Raw genomic sequence first — 17,474 nt, 5'->3', positions numbered from 1 at the left:
CTGAAGCTTGGGAGGGCAGGATTTTCAGAAATATTTCCTGACACTAAATAAAGAGAGCAAGAGAGGTTGCCATAAAATGGAGGTCTGAATCTATGAATTTTTCAGGTCCAAAATTTGGGTGATTTGTTTTGGACCTGAATCTGGCCAGCTAGCACAGGGGCATTTTGTTTTGTCCATAAATCACCCAAAACAGGTAGATTTGGGTACAAATCATTTTGTACTTGGATTGATTTGCACATCCTGACCTGCGAGTGACACCAAGAAAAAGGTGGGTGGGGGGAGGGGGAAGGTGAAGAAGACAGGGGGAAGGAGAAGAAGGTGTGGGTGTCCAACTATCCTCATATCCTGTCCTAGGACCCTCTCCAATCTTGCTTTGCCCATGATCACTTATCTATTATCAGAGAAGGGGAAAAGGCCATATTTGCTGTTGTCAAGTTCTTGGAATGCCACAGTGTATAACAGACTGATAGGCTACATTCGGCTTTGTAGGTCACAAGCTGTGTATGCCCATGGAAGACTCATCATGGACAGAAATTTCTCTCCTTGAGAATCTCACGAGTGTGAGGCAGAAGAGCTAAAGGACCAGGTTTTTATAATAATACTTGTAATCACCATGGAGGTGTGTGAGATAATATGGTACATATGATGGTGAAGACGTCTGAAGCTACCCAAGTTGCAAAGATTCTATCCCACTCCATGTTCAATGCATTTTAGAGGTCTTTTATTGGAAATTTTCCAAAATACTTGCCTTAATGTTTTTACAAAATTTCCATTTGGGGGGATTATGCAGATGCAAATCACCTTTCCCCCATAAAGCCCAATAATATAATGCTGAAAACTGAATTGAAAGAACTGGGCCAACTTTATCCCCATCTTGGTTCAGCATATCTGAAATAAAATCTGGCTAATGAAAAACCACAATGGAGTAAATTGCATATTGTGAGGTTAATTTAATATGGAATAAGTACACATGGAAAAGTATAGAATGACCTGCAGAGATGCAATCATCCAATTCACAGTGGATGTGCTGATTGTCCGTGAATTGAAGCAGCTTAGCAATTTGGAGCAAAAATTGAACTTGAGATTGTTGGTCAAACAAAAAGAAAATCTTAAATTAAATGGTAAATATTTGAGAAAATCTGATCTACACATTGAAATCTCTGACCAACTGCAAGCATACAGATTAGTATTTGGAAATCAGGATTTGGAACAAATACTGTCTTGAGTCCTAGGAGTCTTTGATCAGGAATAAACCTCACTGAACAGAGACTTACTTCCAAGCAAATAATATACGCAGGGTTGCACTGTGTTGACTAGTTTTTACTAGTCATAAGCATGTGTATAGGATGTACCACTTCAGACTGTAGGTGGGGACTCACAAGATTGAATACCCATCTGTACAGAAGCATACTTTCATAGAAAACTAGATTTTAGGGAGACAGAGTCCAGTCTAGCTTTCTGACAAGCCAGCTATATATATATGCAAGAGTTTTGTTGTTTTTTGAAGTGTTATTCAGTCATATGAGCTTCACTCAGTAGGAAGTGGTATGGTGCACAGACAGGTTGATCACCTCAGTGAAAGCTAGGCCCGAGCCAAAGAAGTGTATTTGCATAAATTAATTTGTGAACATCTGATTGATGGATGGGTGGATAGGCCTGGCTTGCAGCAGAAAGAGATGTTAGACAAGGAGGTGGTTCCCTGGTCCAATGGTTCCCTGGTCAAATGGTCCACTGTGGTTGTATGATTTTTGGAGACTCAGCCAGCATTCTCCCAATTGCTGAAGGAAAAGAAGCCTTTTATTATTCCTACAAAGGAGGAAAAAAACAGGTAGATGCAGAATTAATCTCTTTCTTCATTTCATTAGCAAAAGAGACATCTGAAAGAATTTTCAACCAGAGCTGAATGACTCCCAGAGCCTCTTCTCAACGATCCTTGAGAAGGGCAAGCAGATCCTGGGAATCTTTTATCAAGTTCAATACAATTCAGGGGTTATATCCACATCTTAGATTTGACTTTTTTTTAAACTTGAAGGTCTATGGCACTATTCACATGATTCTTCACTAACCTTATTTTTATTTTTATTTATGAATGTTTTTAAATACTTTCAGATGGGGTTTAAGAATTACTGCGGAATATATTGAACCCTGAATGCTGCAGATTGTTTATTGATAACTGTATAATTATAATTATATTGACCATTGCTTTTATGGGCCTTTGCTGCAGATTAATGCCAAAAACCATAATATCTTATGCTTTGTAATCCGTCTTATTTCAATGGTTGGCTATTAAACTAGGGAAGCTGTGATTCTGGTTAAATGAAAAAAATAAAAAGATTATATTCCCAAAGGAACAATAGCATTATATTAGTCTTGCTTTAAAATATGGAAATAATTGAAGTGCACTAGTTACCTGAAAGTTAATAATTAAATTTTGATTCCCAGAGAACTAGACAGCTTACTATGGTTTCGTTTAAATTAGGGACATTCTTATGAAAATTTTCTATTTTTTAGAATTCCCAATTCAATATAGCTTATTTTTTTCCATTGGAAAAGCTTTTTACTTTTACTTTTCCCTTTCTTCTCTCTTTAATTGGTAAAATATACTCATATATTTTCGAAGAAAAAGTTCAGTTAAAAGGTAGGGGCCCGTTGAAGCTGGAATGGTGGGGCTCAAACACCAAGGAATGTCGTTATTTTTCTATATTTTGTAATCTATTAATGTTACTAATTTTCTCCAGAAAATGATCCTTGCAGTTAAAAATGACCTGGAAATATATTGCATAAGTTTACGTGTTTTCCGAATAGTTATCATTAAGATGGATGTGGTTTTTATCGTTGTATAATTTCTCATATATTCGTTGTAATTGATTACTGAAGAGATGTAATTATCTTTTCTCCTTTCTCTATTTCTTAAAAATAAAACATTCTAAACTTTAAAAAAGAGAGAAGGGCAAGCAGGCGGTCTGCGCAGGAGGCAGGTTAAACTTACCTTCCCCGCAGACAATCAAACCAGCGTTGCTGGGTGTGCCCAGATGATTCCCCATTCGCCAAGGCAGCGGGGAGGGCTGGGATGTGTTGTCCCAGGCCTCGGAAATACAATGATGCGCCGCACGAGTGTGCGGTGCATCATGGGGATCCCTCCTCTCCTCCCCGGGCTCCCTGTAGTGTGGCAGCCGTGGCTATAAGCAGCCACAGCTGCCACACAATCAAGAAAATGGAGCTGAGGGACCACTCACTCCCTTAACCTCATTTTCAAAGGTGGCTACATAGGCAGGTTTGCCGCTGTGTGCCGCTGGGATGGGGCCCAACCCTAGTGGTTCACATGGGCATGCAAAACTGGGCTAGGCTCCCTCAGCCAGGTTTTGCACGCACATGTGACTAGTCTCCCAGAGTGAATAAATGTTGCCTTTTCTTTTACTGCATTCACTAAAGGAATAGTCAGTAGGGCTGTGCATCACCTGAATGATTAAGATCAGACTGGATTCTGATTGAATGCATCAGTCTGTCAGTTCACTGGCAGGATTGCATTGAACTGATCCCATAGTATGGCATGCTCTTAGACAGAGTCAGTGTATTGTGGGCTTTCCTTGACAGCAACATGGTTGCTCTCCATCTGTCTTTTAACTTCAAAAGCTGTTGCCTTGATGACAACAGCAGTGGAGTTTTACATTGCTGCTTTCGTCAGTAGCAGATACCTCATATTGAATACCTGTTTTCCAAAGTGGCTCAACCAGATGCCTCAGGAAAGCCCTCAACCAGAAGATAAAAGCATGCCCCTCACCCACTATTGCTCCCCTGCAATTTGTGTTCAGGGTACACAGCCTTTGAACCTAGACGTAACATGGAGCCACCATAACTAGTAGCCACAGATAGATTTTTCCTTCAGGAATATAGCTAATCCCCTTTTAAAACTATTTAAGACTGGTATCACCCCATTTTGTGGCAGTGAATTCTATAGATTAATTCTGTGTGAAGAAGTATTTCCTTTTGTCTGACCTAAATCTATGACAAATTCATTAGATAACTCCCAGTTCTAGTGCTGTGAGAGATGAAGAACTGCTCTCAGTTTACATTTTGAACTCAGGAACCTAAGTGCAACACATATGTATGCCAAATGGGGTGTAGTTGCAGAAACAGGCACCTGTCTCTTTTCGAAACGCAAGACCTGTCTCTTTTAAATATTCAAGTACAAGATGAAAGTAAAGTTGTGCCATTGAGTCAGTGTCAACTCCTGGTGACCACAGAGCCATGTGCTTTTCTTTTGGTAGGAGGGGTTTACCATTGCCATCTTCCACACAGTATGAGATGATGCCTTTCAGCATCTTCCTATATCGCTGCTGCCTGATATAGGTGTTTCCCATGGTCTGGGAAACATACCATCTGGGATTTGAACCAGCAACCTCTTGCTCCCTAGGCAAGTTACTTCCCCACTGTGCCAGTAGGTGGCTTCAAGTACAGCATTAGTATTACCAAAAGAGGCCTCTTTGCCCCTGCTAACTGGGCAAAGAGGCACCTTTTTAAAGTGGTGATTCTCTTTATTTAGTAGGGGGAGAGCAACTGGCCCTCCAGTGACTGTTGCTGGTGACTACCTAATGTTTCTTTTTAGATTGTGAATCCTTTGGGGACTGGAATCTATATTTAATTATTCTTTCTTTCTTTCTTTCTTTCTTTCTTTCTTTCTTTCTTTCTTTCTTTCTTTCTTTCTTTCCATATGTCAACCGCTTTGGAAACTTTTGTTGAAAAGAGGTATATACATATTTTTAGTAGTAAATATTTATAGTAGCATGTACTTTGGCATGGACACAAAGAGTAAAGAAAGATGAGCCCTAGATCACTCATTATAGTAGAAGTCTTCTCTTTGGATTCACCAGATGCTCATTCCATCAGTATGATGCTAATGTCAAAAAAACGTTTTTGCAACTTTGTTTTCCTTAATTGCTGTGCCATTCCAAATGTTTTCACTTACCTCGTTGCATTTCCCAAGATACTTCTTGCCAACCGTTTCCTTATTTATCCTGGATAAATGAGACAAAACTCAGCAAGGAGCCCCTGTTTATATTCTTTTGGTAAAATAAATTATCTATTCATGTAAATGAATATTAACAGAAGCTGTGTAAAATAAATAGTGCTGGGTAAAAATTATAGTTGAACTGAACAACCTCCATTATTTTCTTCATTGTCTCCATCCAGATATTACGAGATGTATTTTGCTCCTTAGTTTACCAATTATTAATAAACGTCTCCCACTGTTCCCTCTATGGTTTCACCATTCCATCTCCTTCTATACTCCATCATTTCAGTTCTAAGCCTTACAGTACACATACTATTGGGGGGCGGACATAACCACTCTGCTACCAACAAGAGGGGCATAAAGCGGGGGGGGGGATTACTCATGAAGATAAGCATTGTGTTTATACCTGGTGGCTGACATCTTGACTAAATTTACTCAATGAAATCCTATTGAAATTAAGTAAGTATTATTACTAGAAATTCTACACTTTCTTAGTTATTGAGAAGAAAATCTTCTATATATCCATGATACTTACAGGTTATGTTTGCAAATCTCACATTCATTGGCATATGTTTTGCCATCTGTGGCACAGATTCGCTTGTGGATACTTGGGCAGGCTATTGATTCTGTGTTACCTATAACAATCCTTAGGTATCTGTCACAATTGACCTGCAAAAGGAATATATCACTCATTGTCACAGCAACAGCAGCTTCAGTCATAGTTGGGAGGTGTTTTCCCATGGCAAACATCAGCTGTGAGAGGTTTGGATGCAGACCATGGTGTGGGGTAAAGGGTTTAATCCCTCCTCCCCGCATGCTACTGTTCCAGTTTGTGGAGGGGGTGCATTCTGATTGCCATTTAGATTTAAAGAAACAAGCACATGATTCATATAACATGCAGTCTGACCCTCTAAAAACTAAACTAAAAAAAACCCTACTAAAATCTAAAACAGCATCCCTCATTAGGACCCTGCCTTTCAAGCACTATATTGTTAATAGCTTTCATCATGCTGAAGGTTATTGGTCAATGAACCATTGACCAATAAGCCTGAGCAGGAGCATAGGCTCATATGCAACCCATTTTAAAGAACTTATGGACATCCATAAAGATATTTGTTCTAAAACTAAGTCAGTGATACAACTGCCACAACACAGGGTTAACACACCGAGGAAGATACTTAAAAACCACTTACCTCAGTTCCACCATCACTACTGTCAACTCCTAGAACAAAATTACACAGATCAAAGACTGGTCAGATCAAATCAATCATTAATAGAAACTGAATTCAAATTTCCTAGTATTTCCACCAACCACCAGTTCCCAGCAAGCAAGCACTCCTGGCACAAACCACAAGTTGCAGTTCGAGTGTGTTGTCAATGCTGGGTTCCCCAGCTGCAGTTCCCTCTGTTAACCCCACATAACCAAGAACTGAAGTTCAATGCAGATGTTGGTTTCCCAGAGGGAAGAGCTGCTGGGGAACCCGACATTGGTGGTTTCAGACAATACACCAGGAATGGAACTTGAGGCTCATGCCAGGAATACCCGCTCACCAGGGACTGGCAGCTGGCACAACCTTACTTGCTGCCGTGATGTATGAAGCCACCCACTGCTGTAAGCTACCTTGAATCTGTCAGGAGAAAGGTGGGGTGCACATTTAATAAAATAAATTACAATAAATTATTAAATTTATACCCCACTTTCCCAGAAATTTGTGCTCAAAGCAGTGAACCAGAAAGAGCAATAAAATAAAATTTGTGTGAGATAATTTTTAAAACACACAAACCAACTGGCATTGCAGCTTATAGCAGCAGCCATCATGCAGGGTGGGGGGCAGCTCCAAAAATTCTTCTCCAACTCTGTGTCAGAGGACATCACTGACATCCCTAATTGTAACGACAGGACCGAAACTAAATATCATCAGTTCCTCTCTCACCAGGTAAAATCAATATTCCTTTCTAGTACATTCCTTTCTAGTCAAGTATATTATTCTTCAAATAGTGGAAGTCAAAACATTACCCCATGATGAGCAGCTTGAGCAGGCAGCAAATGAACAGGTGACCTGCACTAAGAGGGTTTTTTGAAAATTGGATAATTGTGCAATCACAATGATTTTTTTCTAGGCTGCATCCATTGTATCAGAAAGAAATCCTCCGAGCTAAGCATATAGTATCTCTTAGCCTACTCACCAGAGAAGCAACAAAGAGCTAGAGAAAGGACCCCAAAGACACATGTGATCTTCATGGTAGATGCAATGATCTGACTCTTCTTGTAAGTCTTGAGGAAATGGTTCTACTAATAGGATGCATATATATACACACACGCACACACACACAAACGGAGGGGTATCTTATATATCTTGAATGTAAAAGCATCCTCCCAGTCTTTTGTTGGGAGGACAAAAGAGTTTTGTGATGCAAACAATTGGTAATGTTTGTTGAAACCTCTTGCATGCCACAAGTTGAAGTTCTCTTTCAACCAGCATGATAGGCAAAAAAAGGAAAATATTTGTGCAGCTCCCATGATTTTCCTAGCCAAGCCTCAGTTTCTATTTTGTAGTAAACAATATAGAAATCTGGAAGGAACAACTACCCACCAGCATATTCCCAGCATATTTAAATTAGTTCAGCTAATTTAAGGAAAAGTAACTTATGGGATCACCCAGCTTTCTCTGAGTGTGTGTCGATGTCCATATGTGTCCCCTATCAACTCTGCAGTGCCTGAACTGATTTGAACAAAATTTGGTACAATTGTAGGGACGCATAGGGACACCTTAACAGCATAGTTTGTAATGATGTCATCCACCCCAATTCAAGTTGGCAGATGTGTGAATGTTTGAGGAACAAGTGGACTAACTTGTGAACCACCTAACCAATTTGAATCAAATTTGGTACACTTGTAGGGACACATCAATGGCATAGTTTGTGATGATGTCATCCACCCCAATTCAAGATCTCAGACTCATGAATGTTTGAGGTGCCAGTGGGCTAACTTGTGAAGATGGTGATTATCAATTAAGATTATAGTGAAAGGAAAGTAGGCAGATTAGTTCTTACCAGCACTTCTTGTTTTCAAAGCTTATGGGATCAGTTCCAGTTTGTGACTCCTGAGGATATGGACAAGCTGATTAGAACCGTGCGGCCTACCACTTGTTCTCTTGACCCTTGCCCGACATGGCTTATACTCTCTGGCAGGGCGGTTGTTGTAGAAGGCCTGGTAGAGATTATAAATGCATCCCTGAGGGAAGGTAGGATGCCTCCTAGTCTTAAGGAGGCAATTATTAGACTGCTTCTGAAGAAGTCTACCTTAGTTCTTGAGAGCCAAGGTAGGCTTGGAGAGGAGATTTGGTGCAGGGTGTTATCAGTATGCTGATGACACCCAAATCTATTTCTCCATGTCAGCATCATCGGAAGAGGGCATAACCTCCTTAAATGCCTGTCTGGAGTTGGTAATGGGCTGGATGAGGGATAACAAACAGACTGAATCTAGATAAGACGGAGGTACTCATTGTGCAGGGTTGAAACTCGAGAGACGATTTTGATCTGCCTGTTCTGGATGGGTTCACACTTCCCCAAAAGGAACAGGTATGCAGTCTGGGGGTACTTCTGGATCCAAGTCTCTCCCTGGTGTCCCAGGTTGAGGCAGTGGCCAGAGGTGCCTTCTATCAGTTACGCCAGCTGCGTCCATTTCTTGAAAGAGATTACCTCAAAACACTGGTACATCTGCTTGTAACCTCCATTCTGGCTTACTGTAATGTGCTCTATGAGGGGTTGCCCTTGTACGTAGTCTGGAAACTACAGTTGGTTCAGAATGCGGCAGCCAGGCTGGTCTCTGGGTCATCTAGGAGAGACCATATTACTCCTGTATTGAAGGAGTTACACTGGCTGTCGATATGTTTCCGGGCAAAATACAAGGTGTTAGTTATAACCTATAAAGCCCTAAATAGCTTGGGCCCTGAGTATTTAGCTTGGGCCCTGAGTATTTAAGAGTACGTCTTCTTTGTTATGAACTCCACCGCCCACTGATCATCAGGAGAGGTTCGTCTGCATTTGCCACCGGCTCGTCTGGTGGCTACTCAGGGATGGGCCTTTTCCATTGCTGCCCTGAGGCTTTGGAATGCGCTCCCTAGTGAAATAAGAGCTTCCCTATCTCTGACAATTTTTAAAAAGTCTTTAAAGTTGCATCTGTTCACCCAGACTTTTAACTGATACTGTTTTGGTTGTTTTAAATGTTGTAGAATATTGTTGTTGTTTTTTTAAAAAATTCAATTGTTGTATTTTAAATTTCTTGTTTTTGTTTTTAACTAATGTTTTAATTTTTTTTATCTCGTCGTAAACCGCCCAGAGACATAAGTTTTGGACGGTATAAAAATATGTTAAATAAGTAAATAAATAAATAAATAAATAAATGTAATAGATGTATACCCATTTTTGATCAATGTATTATGAAACTGCAACTTTGTGGGTAAAGAATGGTTTAGTAACAAATTATTGTTACTAAATCCATTTGTTAGCAGTGGGGGGTGAATCCTATGAGGTCTAACATGTCCATTCTGGAACAATTTTACAAAGAATAGTGACCAGCATGATGCATGGGTAAACTGGTCCTGAAAGTGACACAATGAGGGAGATTAAAGTTCTTGGCCAATCATTAGACTAAACTATATATTATACAAAGATGAAATGCAAGAAAGTCCTGACGGCCACTTCTCCTTTACATAGGGGATTATTTGCATCACAGAAAAGGTGAAAAAGATGGTTTATGTTCTCCTGAAACTCCTTCCTCGCTGGTACTGTTTCTCTTGCAAATATTCTGGACCTGTGTTGACCTCACAAATTCTGGTTCTGTAACCTTCAGGGATAAAAGCAGATGGATAAATGTTTCAGGGGAATAATGAAAGGTCAGGGAAGAGTTGAGCCCTCCTCTCCTTCCCTTTTTTTCTTTGATGTAAATTGCCTCCTTCCAAGGATAGGGAGTTAGCAAAGGACAGAGGGGTCATTGGGAGACACTGACACCTATTAAAATGAATGAACATTTTAAATGGTTAACGTTGGCTAAATCTTGTCCATTTTTGGCACATAAATTGATGCAAATAGAAGTTTTGGTTCTAATAACATATATTTCTTACTATTGAAAGAACATTTCAGTGTAAGGATCCCAATTCAGAGCCCCATGTGTGCTCTGATGTGCACCAGGGGTTTGTGTGTATGGACCTGCCCTCTCTATTGAAGTGAATGAGGAAGCTTTTGTGGACAAATAAACTGTGTGTGTATGCATGCATACGTGTATGCATAAGAGCCCTTGTGTCTGCTTCAAACTGCTGGATTAGAATACATGTCTGCTCTTTTTCAATCTTTTGCCACATTACATGAAAATACTATAATTTGGCTATGCACAGAATTCACTGACCTGTACAGTTCACAAGTATCAATGAACATGTTCACTTGCGCCTCAGATGTTCACGTGCCCACCATCTTGAACTGAAGTGGATGACACCATGAGCCAGCATGGTGTAATGGTTAGAGTGCTGGACTAGGACTGGGGAGACCCGAGTTCAAATCCCCATTCAGCCATGATACTAGCTGGGTGACTCTGGGCTAGTCACTTCTCTCTCAGCCTAACCTACTTCACAGCGTTTTTGTGAGGAGAAACTCAAGTATGTCGTACACCACTCTGGGCTCCTTGGAGGAGGAGCGGGATATACATGTAAATAATAAATAATAATAATAAAATAAAATCATCACACACCATGCCATTTGGGCATCCCTATGTGTCCCTACAGCTGTAGTAAATTTGGTTCAAATCAGTTAGGCAGTTCACAAGTTAGCTCACTTGTGCCTCAAAAGTTTGTGCATCTGCCATCTTGGACTGGGGTGGATGACATCATCACAAACTACCCCGTTGAGGAGACCCTAAGTGTCCTTACAACTGTACCCGATTTGGTTCATATTGGTCTAGGTGTTGCAGAGTTGATTGAGTGGGGTACACATGGACACACACACAGAATGCTGGGTGATCCCAGAAGCTTACTGGAAATTAGGCTAAAAATATTATTATTATTTATTTACACAGTCAGACAGGTGTTATTGACTGGTTTGTTTTATCCAGACATCGAGTCCTTCCCAAGGACCTGGGATGGCTGAATTTTATTGTCAATGTTGTTGCTGTTGTTATAGATATCGTCGCATAATATAGGCCGGTCCCAGTAAAGCTGCTTTTTGTAATGGGCTGATGGTGATTTCTGTGGCCCCTATGGTGTTGAGGTGCTCTTCAAGGTCTTTTGGAACTGCACCCAGGGCGCCAATGACCACTGGGATTATTTTGGTCTTTTTCTGCCACAGCCGTTCAATTTCAATTTGTAGATCTTTATATTTGGTGATGTTTTCTATTTCTTTTTCTTCTGTTCTGCTATCCCCTGGTATTGCTATGTCGATTATTTTAACTTGTTTTTCTTTCTTCTCAACTACAGTCATATCTGGTGTATTGTGTGGCAGATGTTTGTCTGTTTGTAGTCAGAAGTCCCGTAATATTTTTACATCTTCATTTTCAACAACTTTTTCAATTTTATGGTCCCACCAATGTTTGGCTAAAGGTAGCTTGTATTTTTTGCAGTTCCAGTGTGTATCATCCCTGCTACCTTGTCATGCCTTTGTTTGTAGTCAGTCTGTGCGATCTTTTTACAACAGCTGATTAGGTTGTCCACGGTTTCATCTGCTTCTTTACAAAGGCGGCACTTGCTGTTTGTGGTTGATTTGTCTACTTTTGCTCTTATTGCATTTGTTCTTATTGCCTGTTCTTGTGCAGCCAGTATTAAACCCTCTGTTTCTTTCTTCAAGCAACCATTCTTAAGCCATTGCAAGGTCTTGGTGATGTCTGATTTTCCACTTATATTGTGCAAATATTGACCATGCAGGGGCTTATTTCTCCATTTTTCTGCTCGGTTCTTGACTTGTTCTTTCTTGTAGGCCTGCTTTGTTTCATTGGTGTTGAATAGTTTTGCGTTATTGACCATTTGATGTGCATCTTCTTCACTGTCCTTGATACATTCTTCAAGGCCTCTTTTCTCCTCCTCGACTGTTTGATGGACTTGCAGCATTCCTCTTCCACCGGAGCTGCGAGGGAGGTATAGCCTATCTACATCACTGCGGGGGTGCAGAGCATGATTGATGGTCATGATTTTCCTGGTCTTACGATCTAGCGTCTCTAGCTCTGCCTGGGTCAAGTCTATTATTCCTGCAGTGTATCTGATAACAGGTATAGCCCAGGTGTTTATGGCTTGTATGGTGTTCCTGCCATTGAGTTTGGGCTTTAGGATTTTTCTAACTCTCCTGATGTATTCACTTCCAATTTTTCTTTTAACTTCAGTGTGTGCAATGTTATCCACCTGGAGAATGCCCAAGTATTTGTAAGGTTCTTTCTCTTCCAGGTTCTTGATCATGCTTCCATTGGGCAGTTCGATTCCTTCTGTTTTTGTTATTTTTCCTCTTTTCATTATTAATGCAGCACACTTGTCTAGTCCAAACTCCATTGCTATATCACTACTGAATATATGGACAGTGTTTAGCAGTGATTCAATTTCTGACTGGGACTTTCCATACAACTTCAGATCGTCCAAGTACCGCAGATGGTTGATTTTACTTGATGTTTTAGATGTTTGGTATCCAAGGCCTGTTTTGCTTAGTATTTGTGAAAGTGGGGTCATAGTGATTACAAACAACAGAGGGGATAGTGAGTCCCGTTGGAAAATGCCTCTTCTAATGCTAACCTGTCAAAGTGTCTCGCCATTGATTGTTAACTACCATGTTTCCCCGAAAATAAGACAGTGTCTTATATTAATTTTAGCCCCCAAAAATGCACTAGGGCAATTAGCGGTACATCAGAAATTACTGCTAGGTCTTACTTTCGGGGTAGGTCTTACTTTCAGGGAAACAGGGTATGTACTCCACATGCTCATTGCCTTTTTTATAAATATCTGAATGTTTTTGCTGACACCATTTGTTTCTAAACATTTTAGTATCCATGTGTGAGGCAATGAATTATTATTTCTTGTTTACACAGTCTGACAGGTGTTATGGACTGGTTTGTTTTATCCAGACATCGAGTCCTTCCCAAGGACCTGGGATGCCAGAATTTTATTGTCAATTGTTATAGATATCGTCACAGAATATATGCTGTTCCCAGTAAAGCTGCTTTTTGTAACTGACTGATGGTGATTTCTGTGGCCCCTATGGTGTTGAGGTGCTCTTCAAGGTCTTTTGGAACTGCACCCAGGGCGCCAATTACCACTGGGATTATTTTGGTCTTTTTCTGCCACAGCCTTTCAATTTCAATTTGTAGATCTTTGTATTTGGTGATGTTTTCTATTTCTTTTTCTTCTATTCTGCTATCCCCAGGTATTGCTATGTCGATTATTTTAACATGTTTTTCTTTCTTCTCAACTACAGTCATATCTGGTGTATTGTGTGGCAGATGTTTGTCTGTTTGTAGTCGGAAGTCCCATAATATTTTTACATCTTCATTTTCAACAACTTTTTCAGTTTTATGGTCCCACCAATTTTTGGCTACAGGTAGCTTGTATTTTTTGCAGATGTTCCAGTGTATCATCCCTGCTACTTTGTCATGCCTTTGTTTGTAGTCAGTGTGTGCGATCTTTTTACAACAGCTGATTAGGTTGTCCACGGTTTCATCTGCTTCTTTACAAAGGCGGCACTTGCTGTTTGTGGTGGATTTTTCTACTTTTGCTCTTATTGCATTTGTTCTTAGTGCCTGTTCTTGTGCAGCCAGTAATGAATTATTTATTATTATTATTATTATTATTATTATTATTATTATTATTATTATTAAATTCAATTTCTATACCACCCTTCCAAAAAACAGCTCAGGGCGATTTACACAGAGAAAGATGGATCCCTGTCCCAAGAGGGCTCACAATCTAAAAAGAAACATAAGATAGACACCAGCAACAGTCACTGGAGGTACAGTGCTGGGGGTGGACAGGGCCAGTTAATCTTCCCCTGCTCAATAAAGAGAATCACTACGTTAAAAGGTGCCTCTTTGCCAAGTTAGCAGGGGTTAAAAAATGCCACAGAACCATCAAATGTTCCAAAAGCCACACATTTAAAAACTCTAATAAGTGTCGAGTAAGACAGGTGGGACAAGAATAGGTATGTTAGAAATGGTATATAGTCATCAGAGCCAGCATGGTGTAGTGGTTAGAGTGCTGGACTAGGACCGGGGAGACCCGAGTTCAAATCCCCATTCAGCCATGAGACTTGCTGGGTGACTCTGGGCCAGTCACTTCTCTCTCAGCCTAACCTACTTCACAGGGTTGTTGTGAGGAGAAACTTAATTTGGTAGTACACCGCTCTGGGCTCCTTGGAGGAAGAGCGGGACGTAAAATGTAAAAAAACCACCCCAAAAACCCAACCCAGCAATTCAGAATTTACCACAACTAGTGCCAAGGAATATTGTAGTAAGTTTGTTGCTTCTTTTTTTGAAGTGCTAATTTTTGGGCTGGACACTGCATGGTTTGATTGATTAATATATATTCTAAGGCAGGGCTGCTCAACTTCGGCCCTCCTGCAGATGTTGGCCTACAACTCTCATAATCCCTGGCTATTGGCCACTGTGGCTGGGGATTATGGGAATTGTAGTGCAAAAACAGCTGGGGGGCTGAAGTTGAGCAGGTCTGTTCAGAAGTCTGCATCTGGGTGTGCATCTGACCACTGCACACCCAAACCCAAGAATAGGATATCCTCAAGCAGAGATCTGTCAACTCCCTCCTCTCCTTATGCTCATGGATGCAAACTAAAAGAGATCTATATGGCAAACAAGCATAACATCAGATCTCTGTCAACAGTTAATAGTCAAAAGGATTTATCTGGTCAGGATTCACCTAAGCTCTGGTGTCATCAGCTATCATCTTGTTCCAACAAAAAGCTGGTCTGGACAGAGGAAACACATGCTTTATTTGTAATTCCCAGATCCATGTAATTGTGGTTTAAGAGATGTAAGAACTGTCCAGTTGTTCAGATAGACAAGTTTGGCCCCGCTTGAACCAACTGAAATCCAGATGACATGAGGACTTTGAAAGCAAAATAATCATTTGATTTAGATATTTGTCTAGGGCTCACTGGTAGCACCTGCCACATTGCTTCCTGTAGCCCTTTATTCTTAACTCCTGGATGTGGAGAAAAGTTGGATCAGTTGTAAGGTTGGGTTATAGTCAAAGTGCTGATTAGGTTACGAAATGTGAATTCTATATTTAGGAAAGAAATGTAGAGTTACTACTGAGCGAAAGACTAGAACCAAAAAACTAGCCCTTGGTCTAAGCAACAGAAGTTAAATCAACAATCAGCTACAGAAAGGAATACTAAAAGATGTGTGAACCTTAAATGGTGCCAATAACAATTTACCTTAAATAGCAATTGCACATTGACAGCTTGGACACAGATCAAGGCAGTGGCTTATATACTGTGCAGAGCACTGCTCATGGAAGTGGGATGCACATGCACAGCTTCTGCAACAGCGGATAGCCATTCCCTACTGCCAGCAGGGATGGAGGCTTCTGCATGTGTATTAAGCCATGCACTTTGCTCCTGTGCCACTCCTGCCATTAATATTAATGGCAGGAACAGCACAGATGTGAAGACATACAGGTTAGAGTGCATGCAGCAGCCCCTGCCCTGCTATGAATGGGGAGGGTTCTTGGCTGTTGCGGAAACTGCACCCATGTATCCCCCTTTCATGGGTGGCATGCTGCATAGTATGTACTGTAAAGCACTGCAAAATCAATGTGACCACATTTCCAGAATAATGGATTATACACTGTTGACATCAGTAAAATGAGTTCTGGTTCACGGGAATCTTTTCTTTTTCTTTCTTTCTTTCTTTCTTTCTTTCTTTCTTTCTTTCTTTCTTTCTTTCTTTCTTTCTTTCTTTCAGTTTTCATGTCTGTCCACCAAGCTGAGTTTGTATTGTCACATTGATACATTTTGGATGGAGCTGTTTATTGCTTGAGCAACTGGTACAAGACTGCAATGGAGGGTGACCCACTACCACCTGGACAAGGATTGCCACCATCTCAGGCTCCACAGAAGAGAAAGGAAGATACTCTGTCCCCCCATGACTGTGAGTAACCCAACTGTGGCCCTGGCAAGTAGGAAATGTGGTGGTGGGTGGTTCTATACTGTTACCTGGTAGTTAGAAGCCATATTGTTTTCCCCGTAGACAAAGTACCTTCAATAGATCGTACAAGGTCATCTTCAAGTTCTAGGTTTTTGCTCTTGGGTGGGTAATTTTGAGACAAAATGTGGAAAAAGACTGTAAATCAGTGGGAGATCATCTGCTTTGCATGCAGAATGTCCCATTTCAATCTCTGACTCTCCAAGTAGGGTTGAGAAGTAACCACCTGAAACTCTGGAGGGCCACAGTCAGTCAATAACTGACATGATAAGGAAAATTGGTCAAAGCAGTTCTATTGGAATTAAAAGGACAAATTAGGCAATGCTCATCATGTCAGCCAGTGTCGACAATGAAGTAATTCTCATGACCTCCCTTGCAAGGTCTGTGGGGAAGACAGGAGCTCGCCTGCCTGCCCAGCAGTGAGCATCATCATCTTTGCCTTCACCACACCATGCGCCCACACAAGCAGCAGCAAAAGCTGGGAGTGGGAGGATGCAGAGCATCCTCTCAGAGCAGCAGCCACACTTGGCATGGCCACTCTTTCCCCCTGGCTCGCTGCCAGAAATGGTTGCAGGCTGAGTGCTACCTGGAAGCAATTGTTCACACAATTGCCTACTGAGGCAAAATGAACCACAGGTTCATTTTACCGAGGTAAAACACTGGGTAAAAAATTTGGGCTACTCTCTTCTGGAGCAACCAGGAGCCCTCTGCTCCCGGTGCTCCAGATGTCACAAGCTGCCTGGGGCAACCCAGGCAGCTTGTGTTGTGAGAACAGCCTCAATATTGATCTAGGTGAACAAATGTTCTGAGTTGGAATATGGCAGCTTCCTATGTAGCTCGATGTTCTCCAGAGCAGACAAAATTTGTTGGTCCAACGGAAAAAGTGAACAGCAACAGTACGACCTGGCTGGCAAAGGAGGAGCCAAGTGGGAACTGTTTCCACCTGAGTCAATGGAGTAGATCTCATCTTTCGCTTTGATAGCAGCCAGATGGGTAATAATGATAATAATGAAAAACTACTTCCTAAGCATGTTTTGAACACTTAAAACAATCAAACACTTAAGCAAAACTGCTGATAGAACCCTTTAAGGTCATACACACAATCATCTGACGGTTGCTTGTGGGAGGGAAGATCACCTACCCCATTCCAGCAGACAACCAGAGCACCAGTTTGAGCCTGCTGACTCACCCGGCAAATGACTGAAACAACAACAAACCTGGAAAGTCCTCTGAGTATTGAGAGAGCTTCCCATAGTGCACTGCACTACCAGGAGCGGGGGG

General features: G+C 41.1%; 1 protein-coding gene and 1 long non-coding RNA gene across 2 annotated transcripts in view; both read right to left on the bottom strand.

The window, feature by feature from the left end:
• The window catches only part of LOC128343996 (serine protease inhibitor Kazal-type 5-like), a 226,428-nt gene that overhangs the window by 23,555 nt on the left and 185,399 nt on the right, over positions 1-17,474 (bottom strand). Inside the window, exons 22-24 of the mRNA XM_053293435.1 lie at positions 6,205-6,233; positions 5,547-5,680; positions 2,791-2,909 (exon numbers count right to left, since the gene is read on the bottom strand). Of these exons, the coding sequence (XP_053149410.1) occupies positions 2,791-2,909; positions 5,547-5,680; positions 6,205-6,233 (282 nt within the window). The remainder of the gene's footprint in view (positions 1-2,790; positions 2,910-5,546; positions 5,681-6,204; positions 6,234-17,474) is intronic.
• Positions 1,247-5,673, bottom strand: LOC128344117 (uncharacterized). The gene is made up of 3 exons (XR_008315679.1): positions 5,547-5,673; positions 4,967-5,015; positions 1,247-1,806 (listed from the first exon to the last, which is right to left on the bottom strand). It is a non-coding gene; the product is annotated as an uncharacterized LOC128344117 (long non-coding RNA).

This window comes from Hemicordylus capensis, chromosome 2 (assembly GCF_027244095.1).
Source record: "Hemicordylus capensis ecotype Gifberg chromosome 2, rHemCap1.1.pri, whole genome shotgun sequence".
Lineage (NCBI taxonomy): Eukaryota > Metazoa > Chordata > Lepidosauria > Squamata > Cordylidae > Hemicordylus > Hemicordylus capensis.
This window is presented reverse-complemented; position numbering and strand designations above follow the sequence as displayed.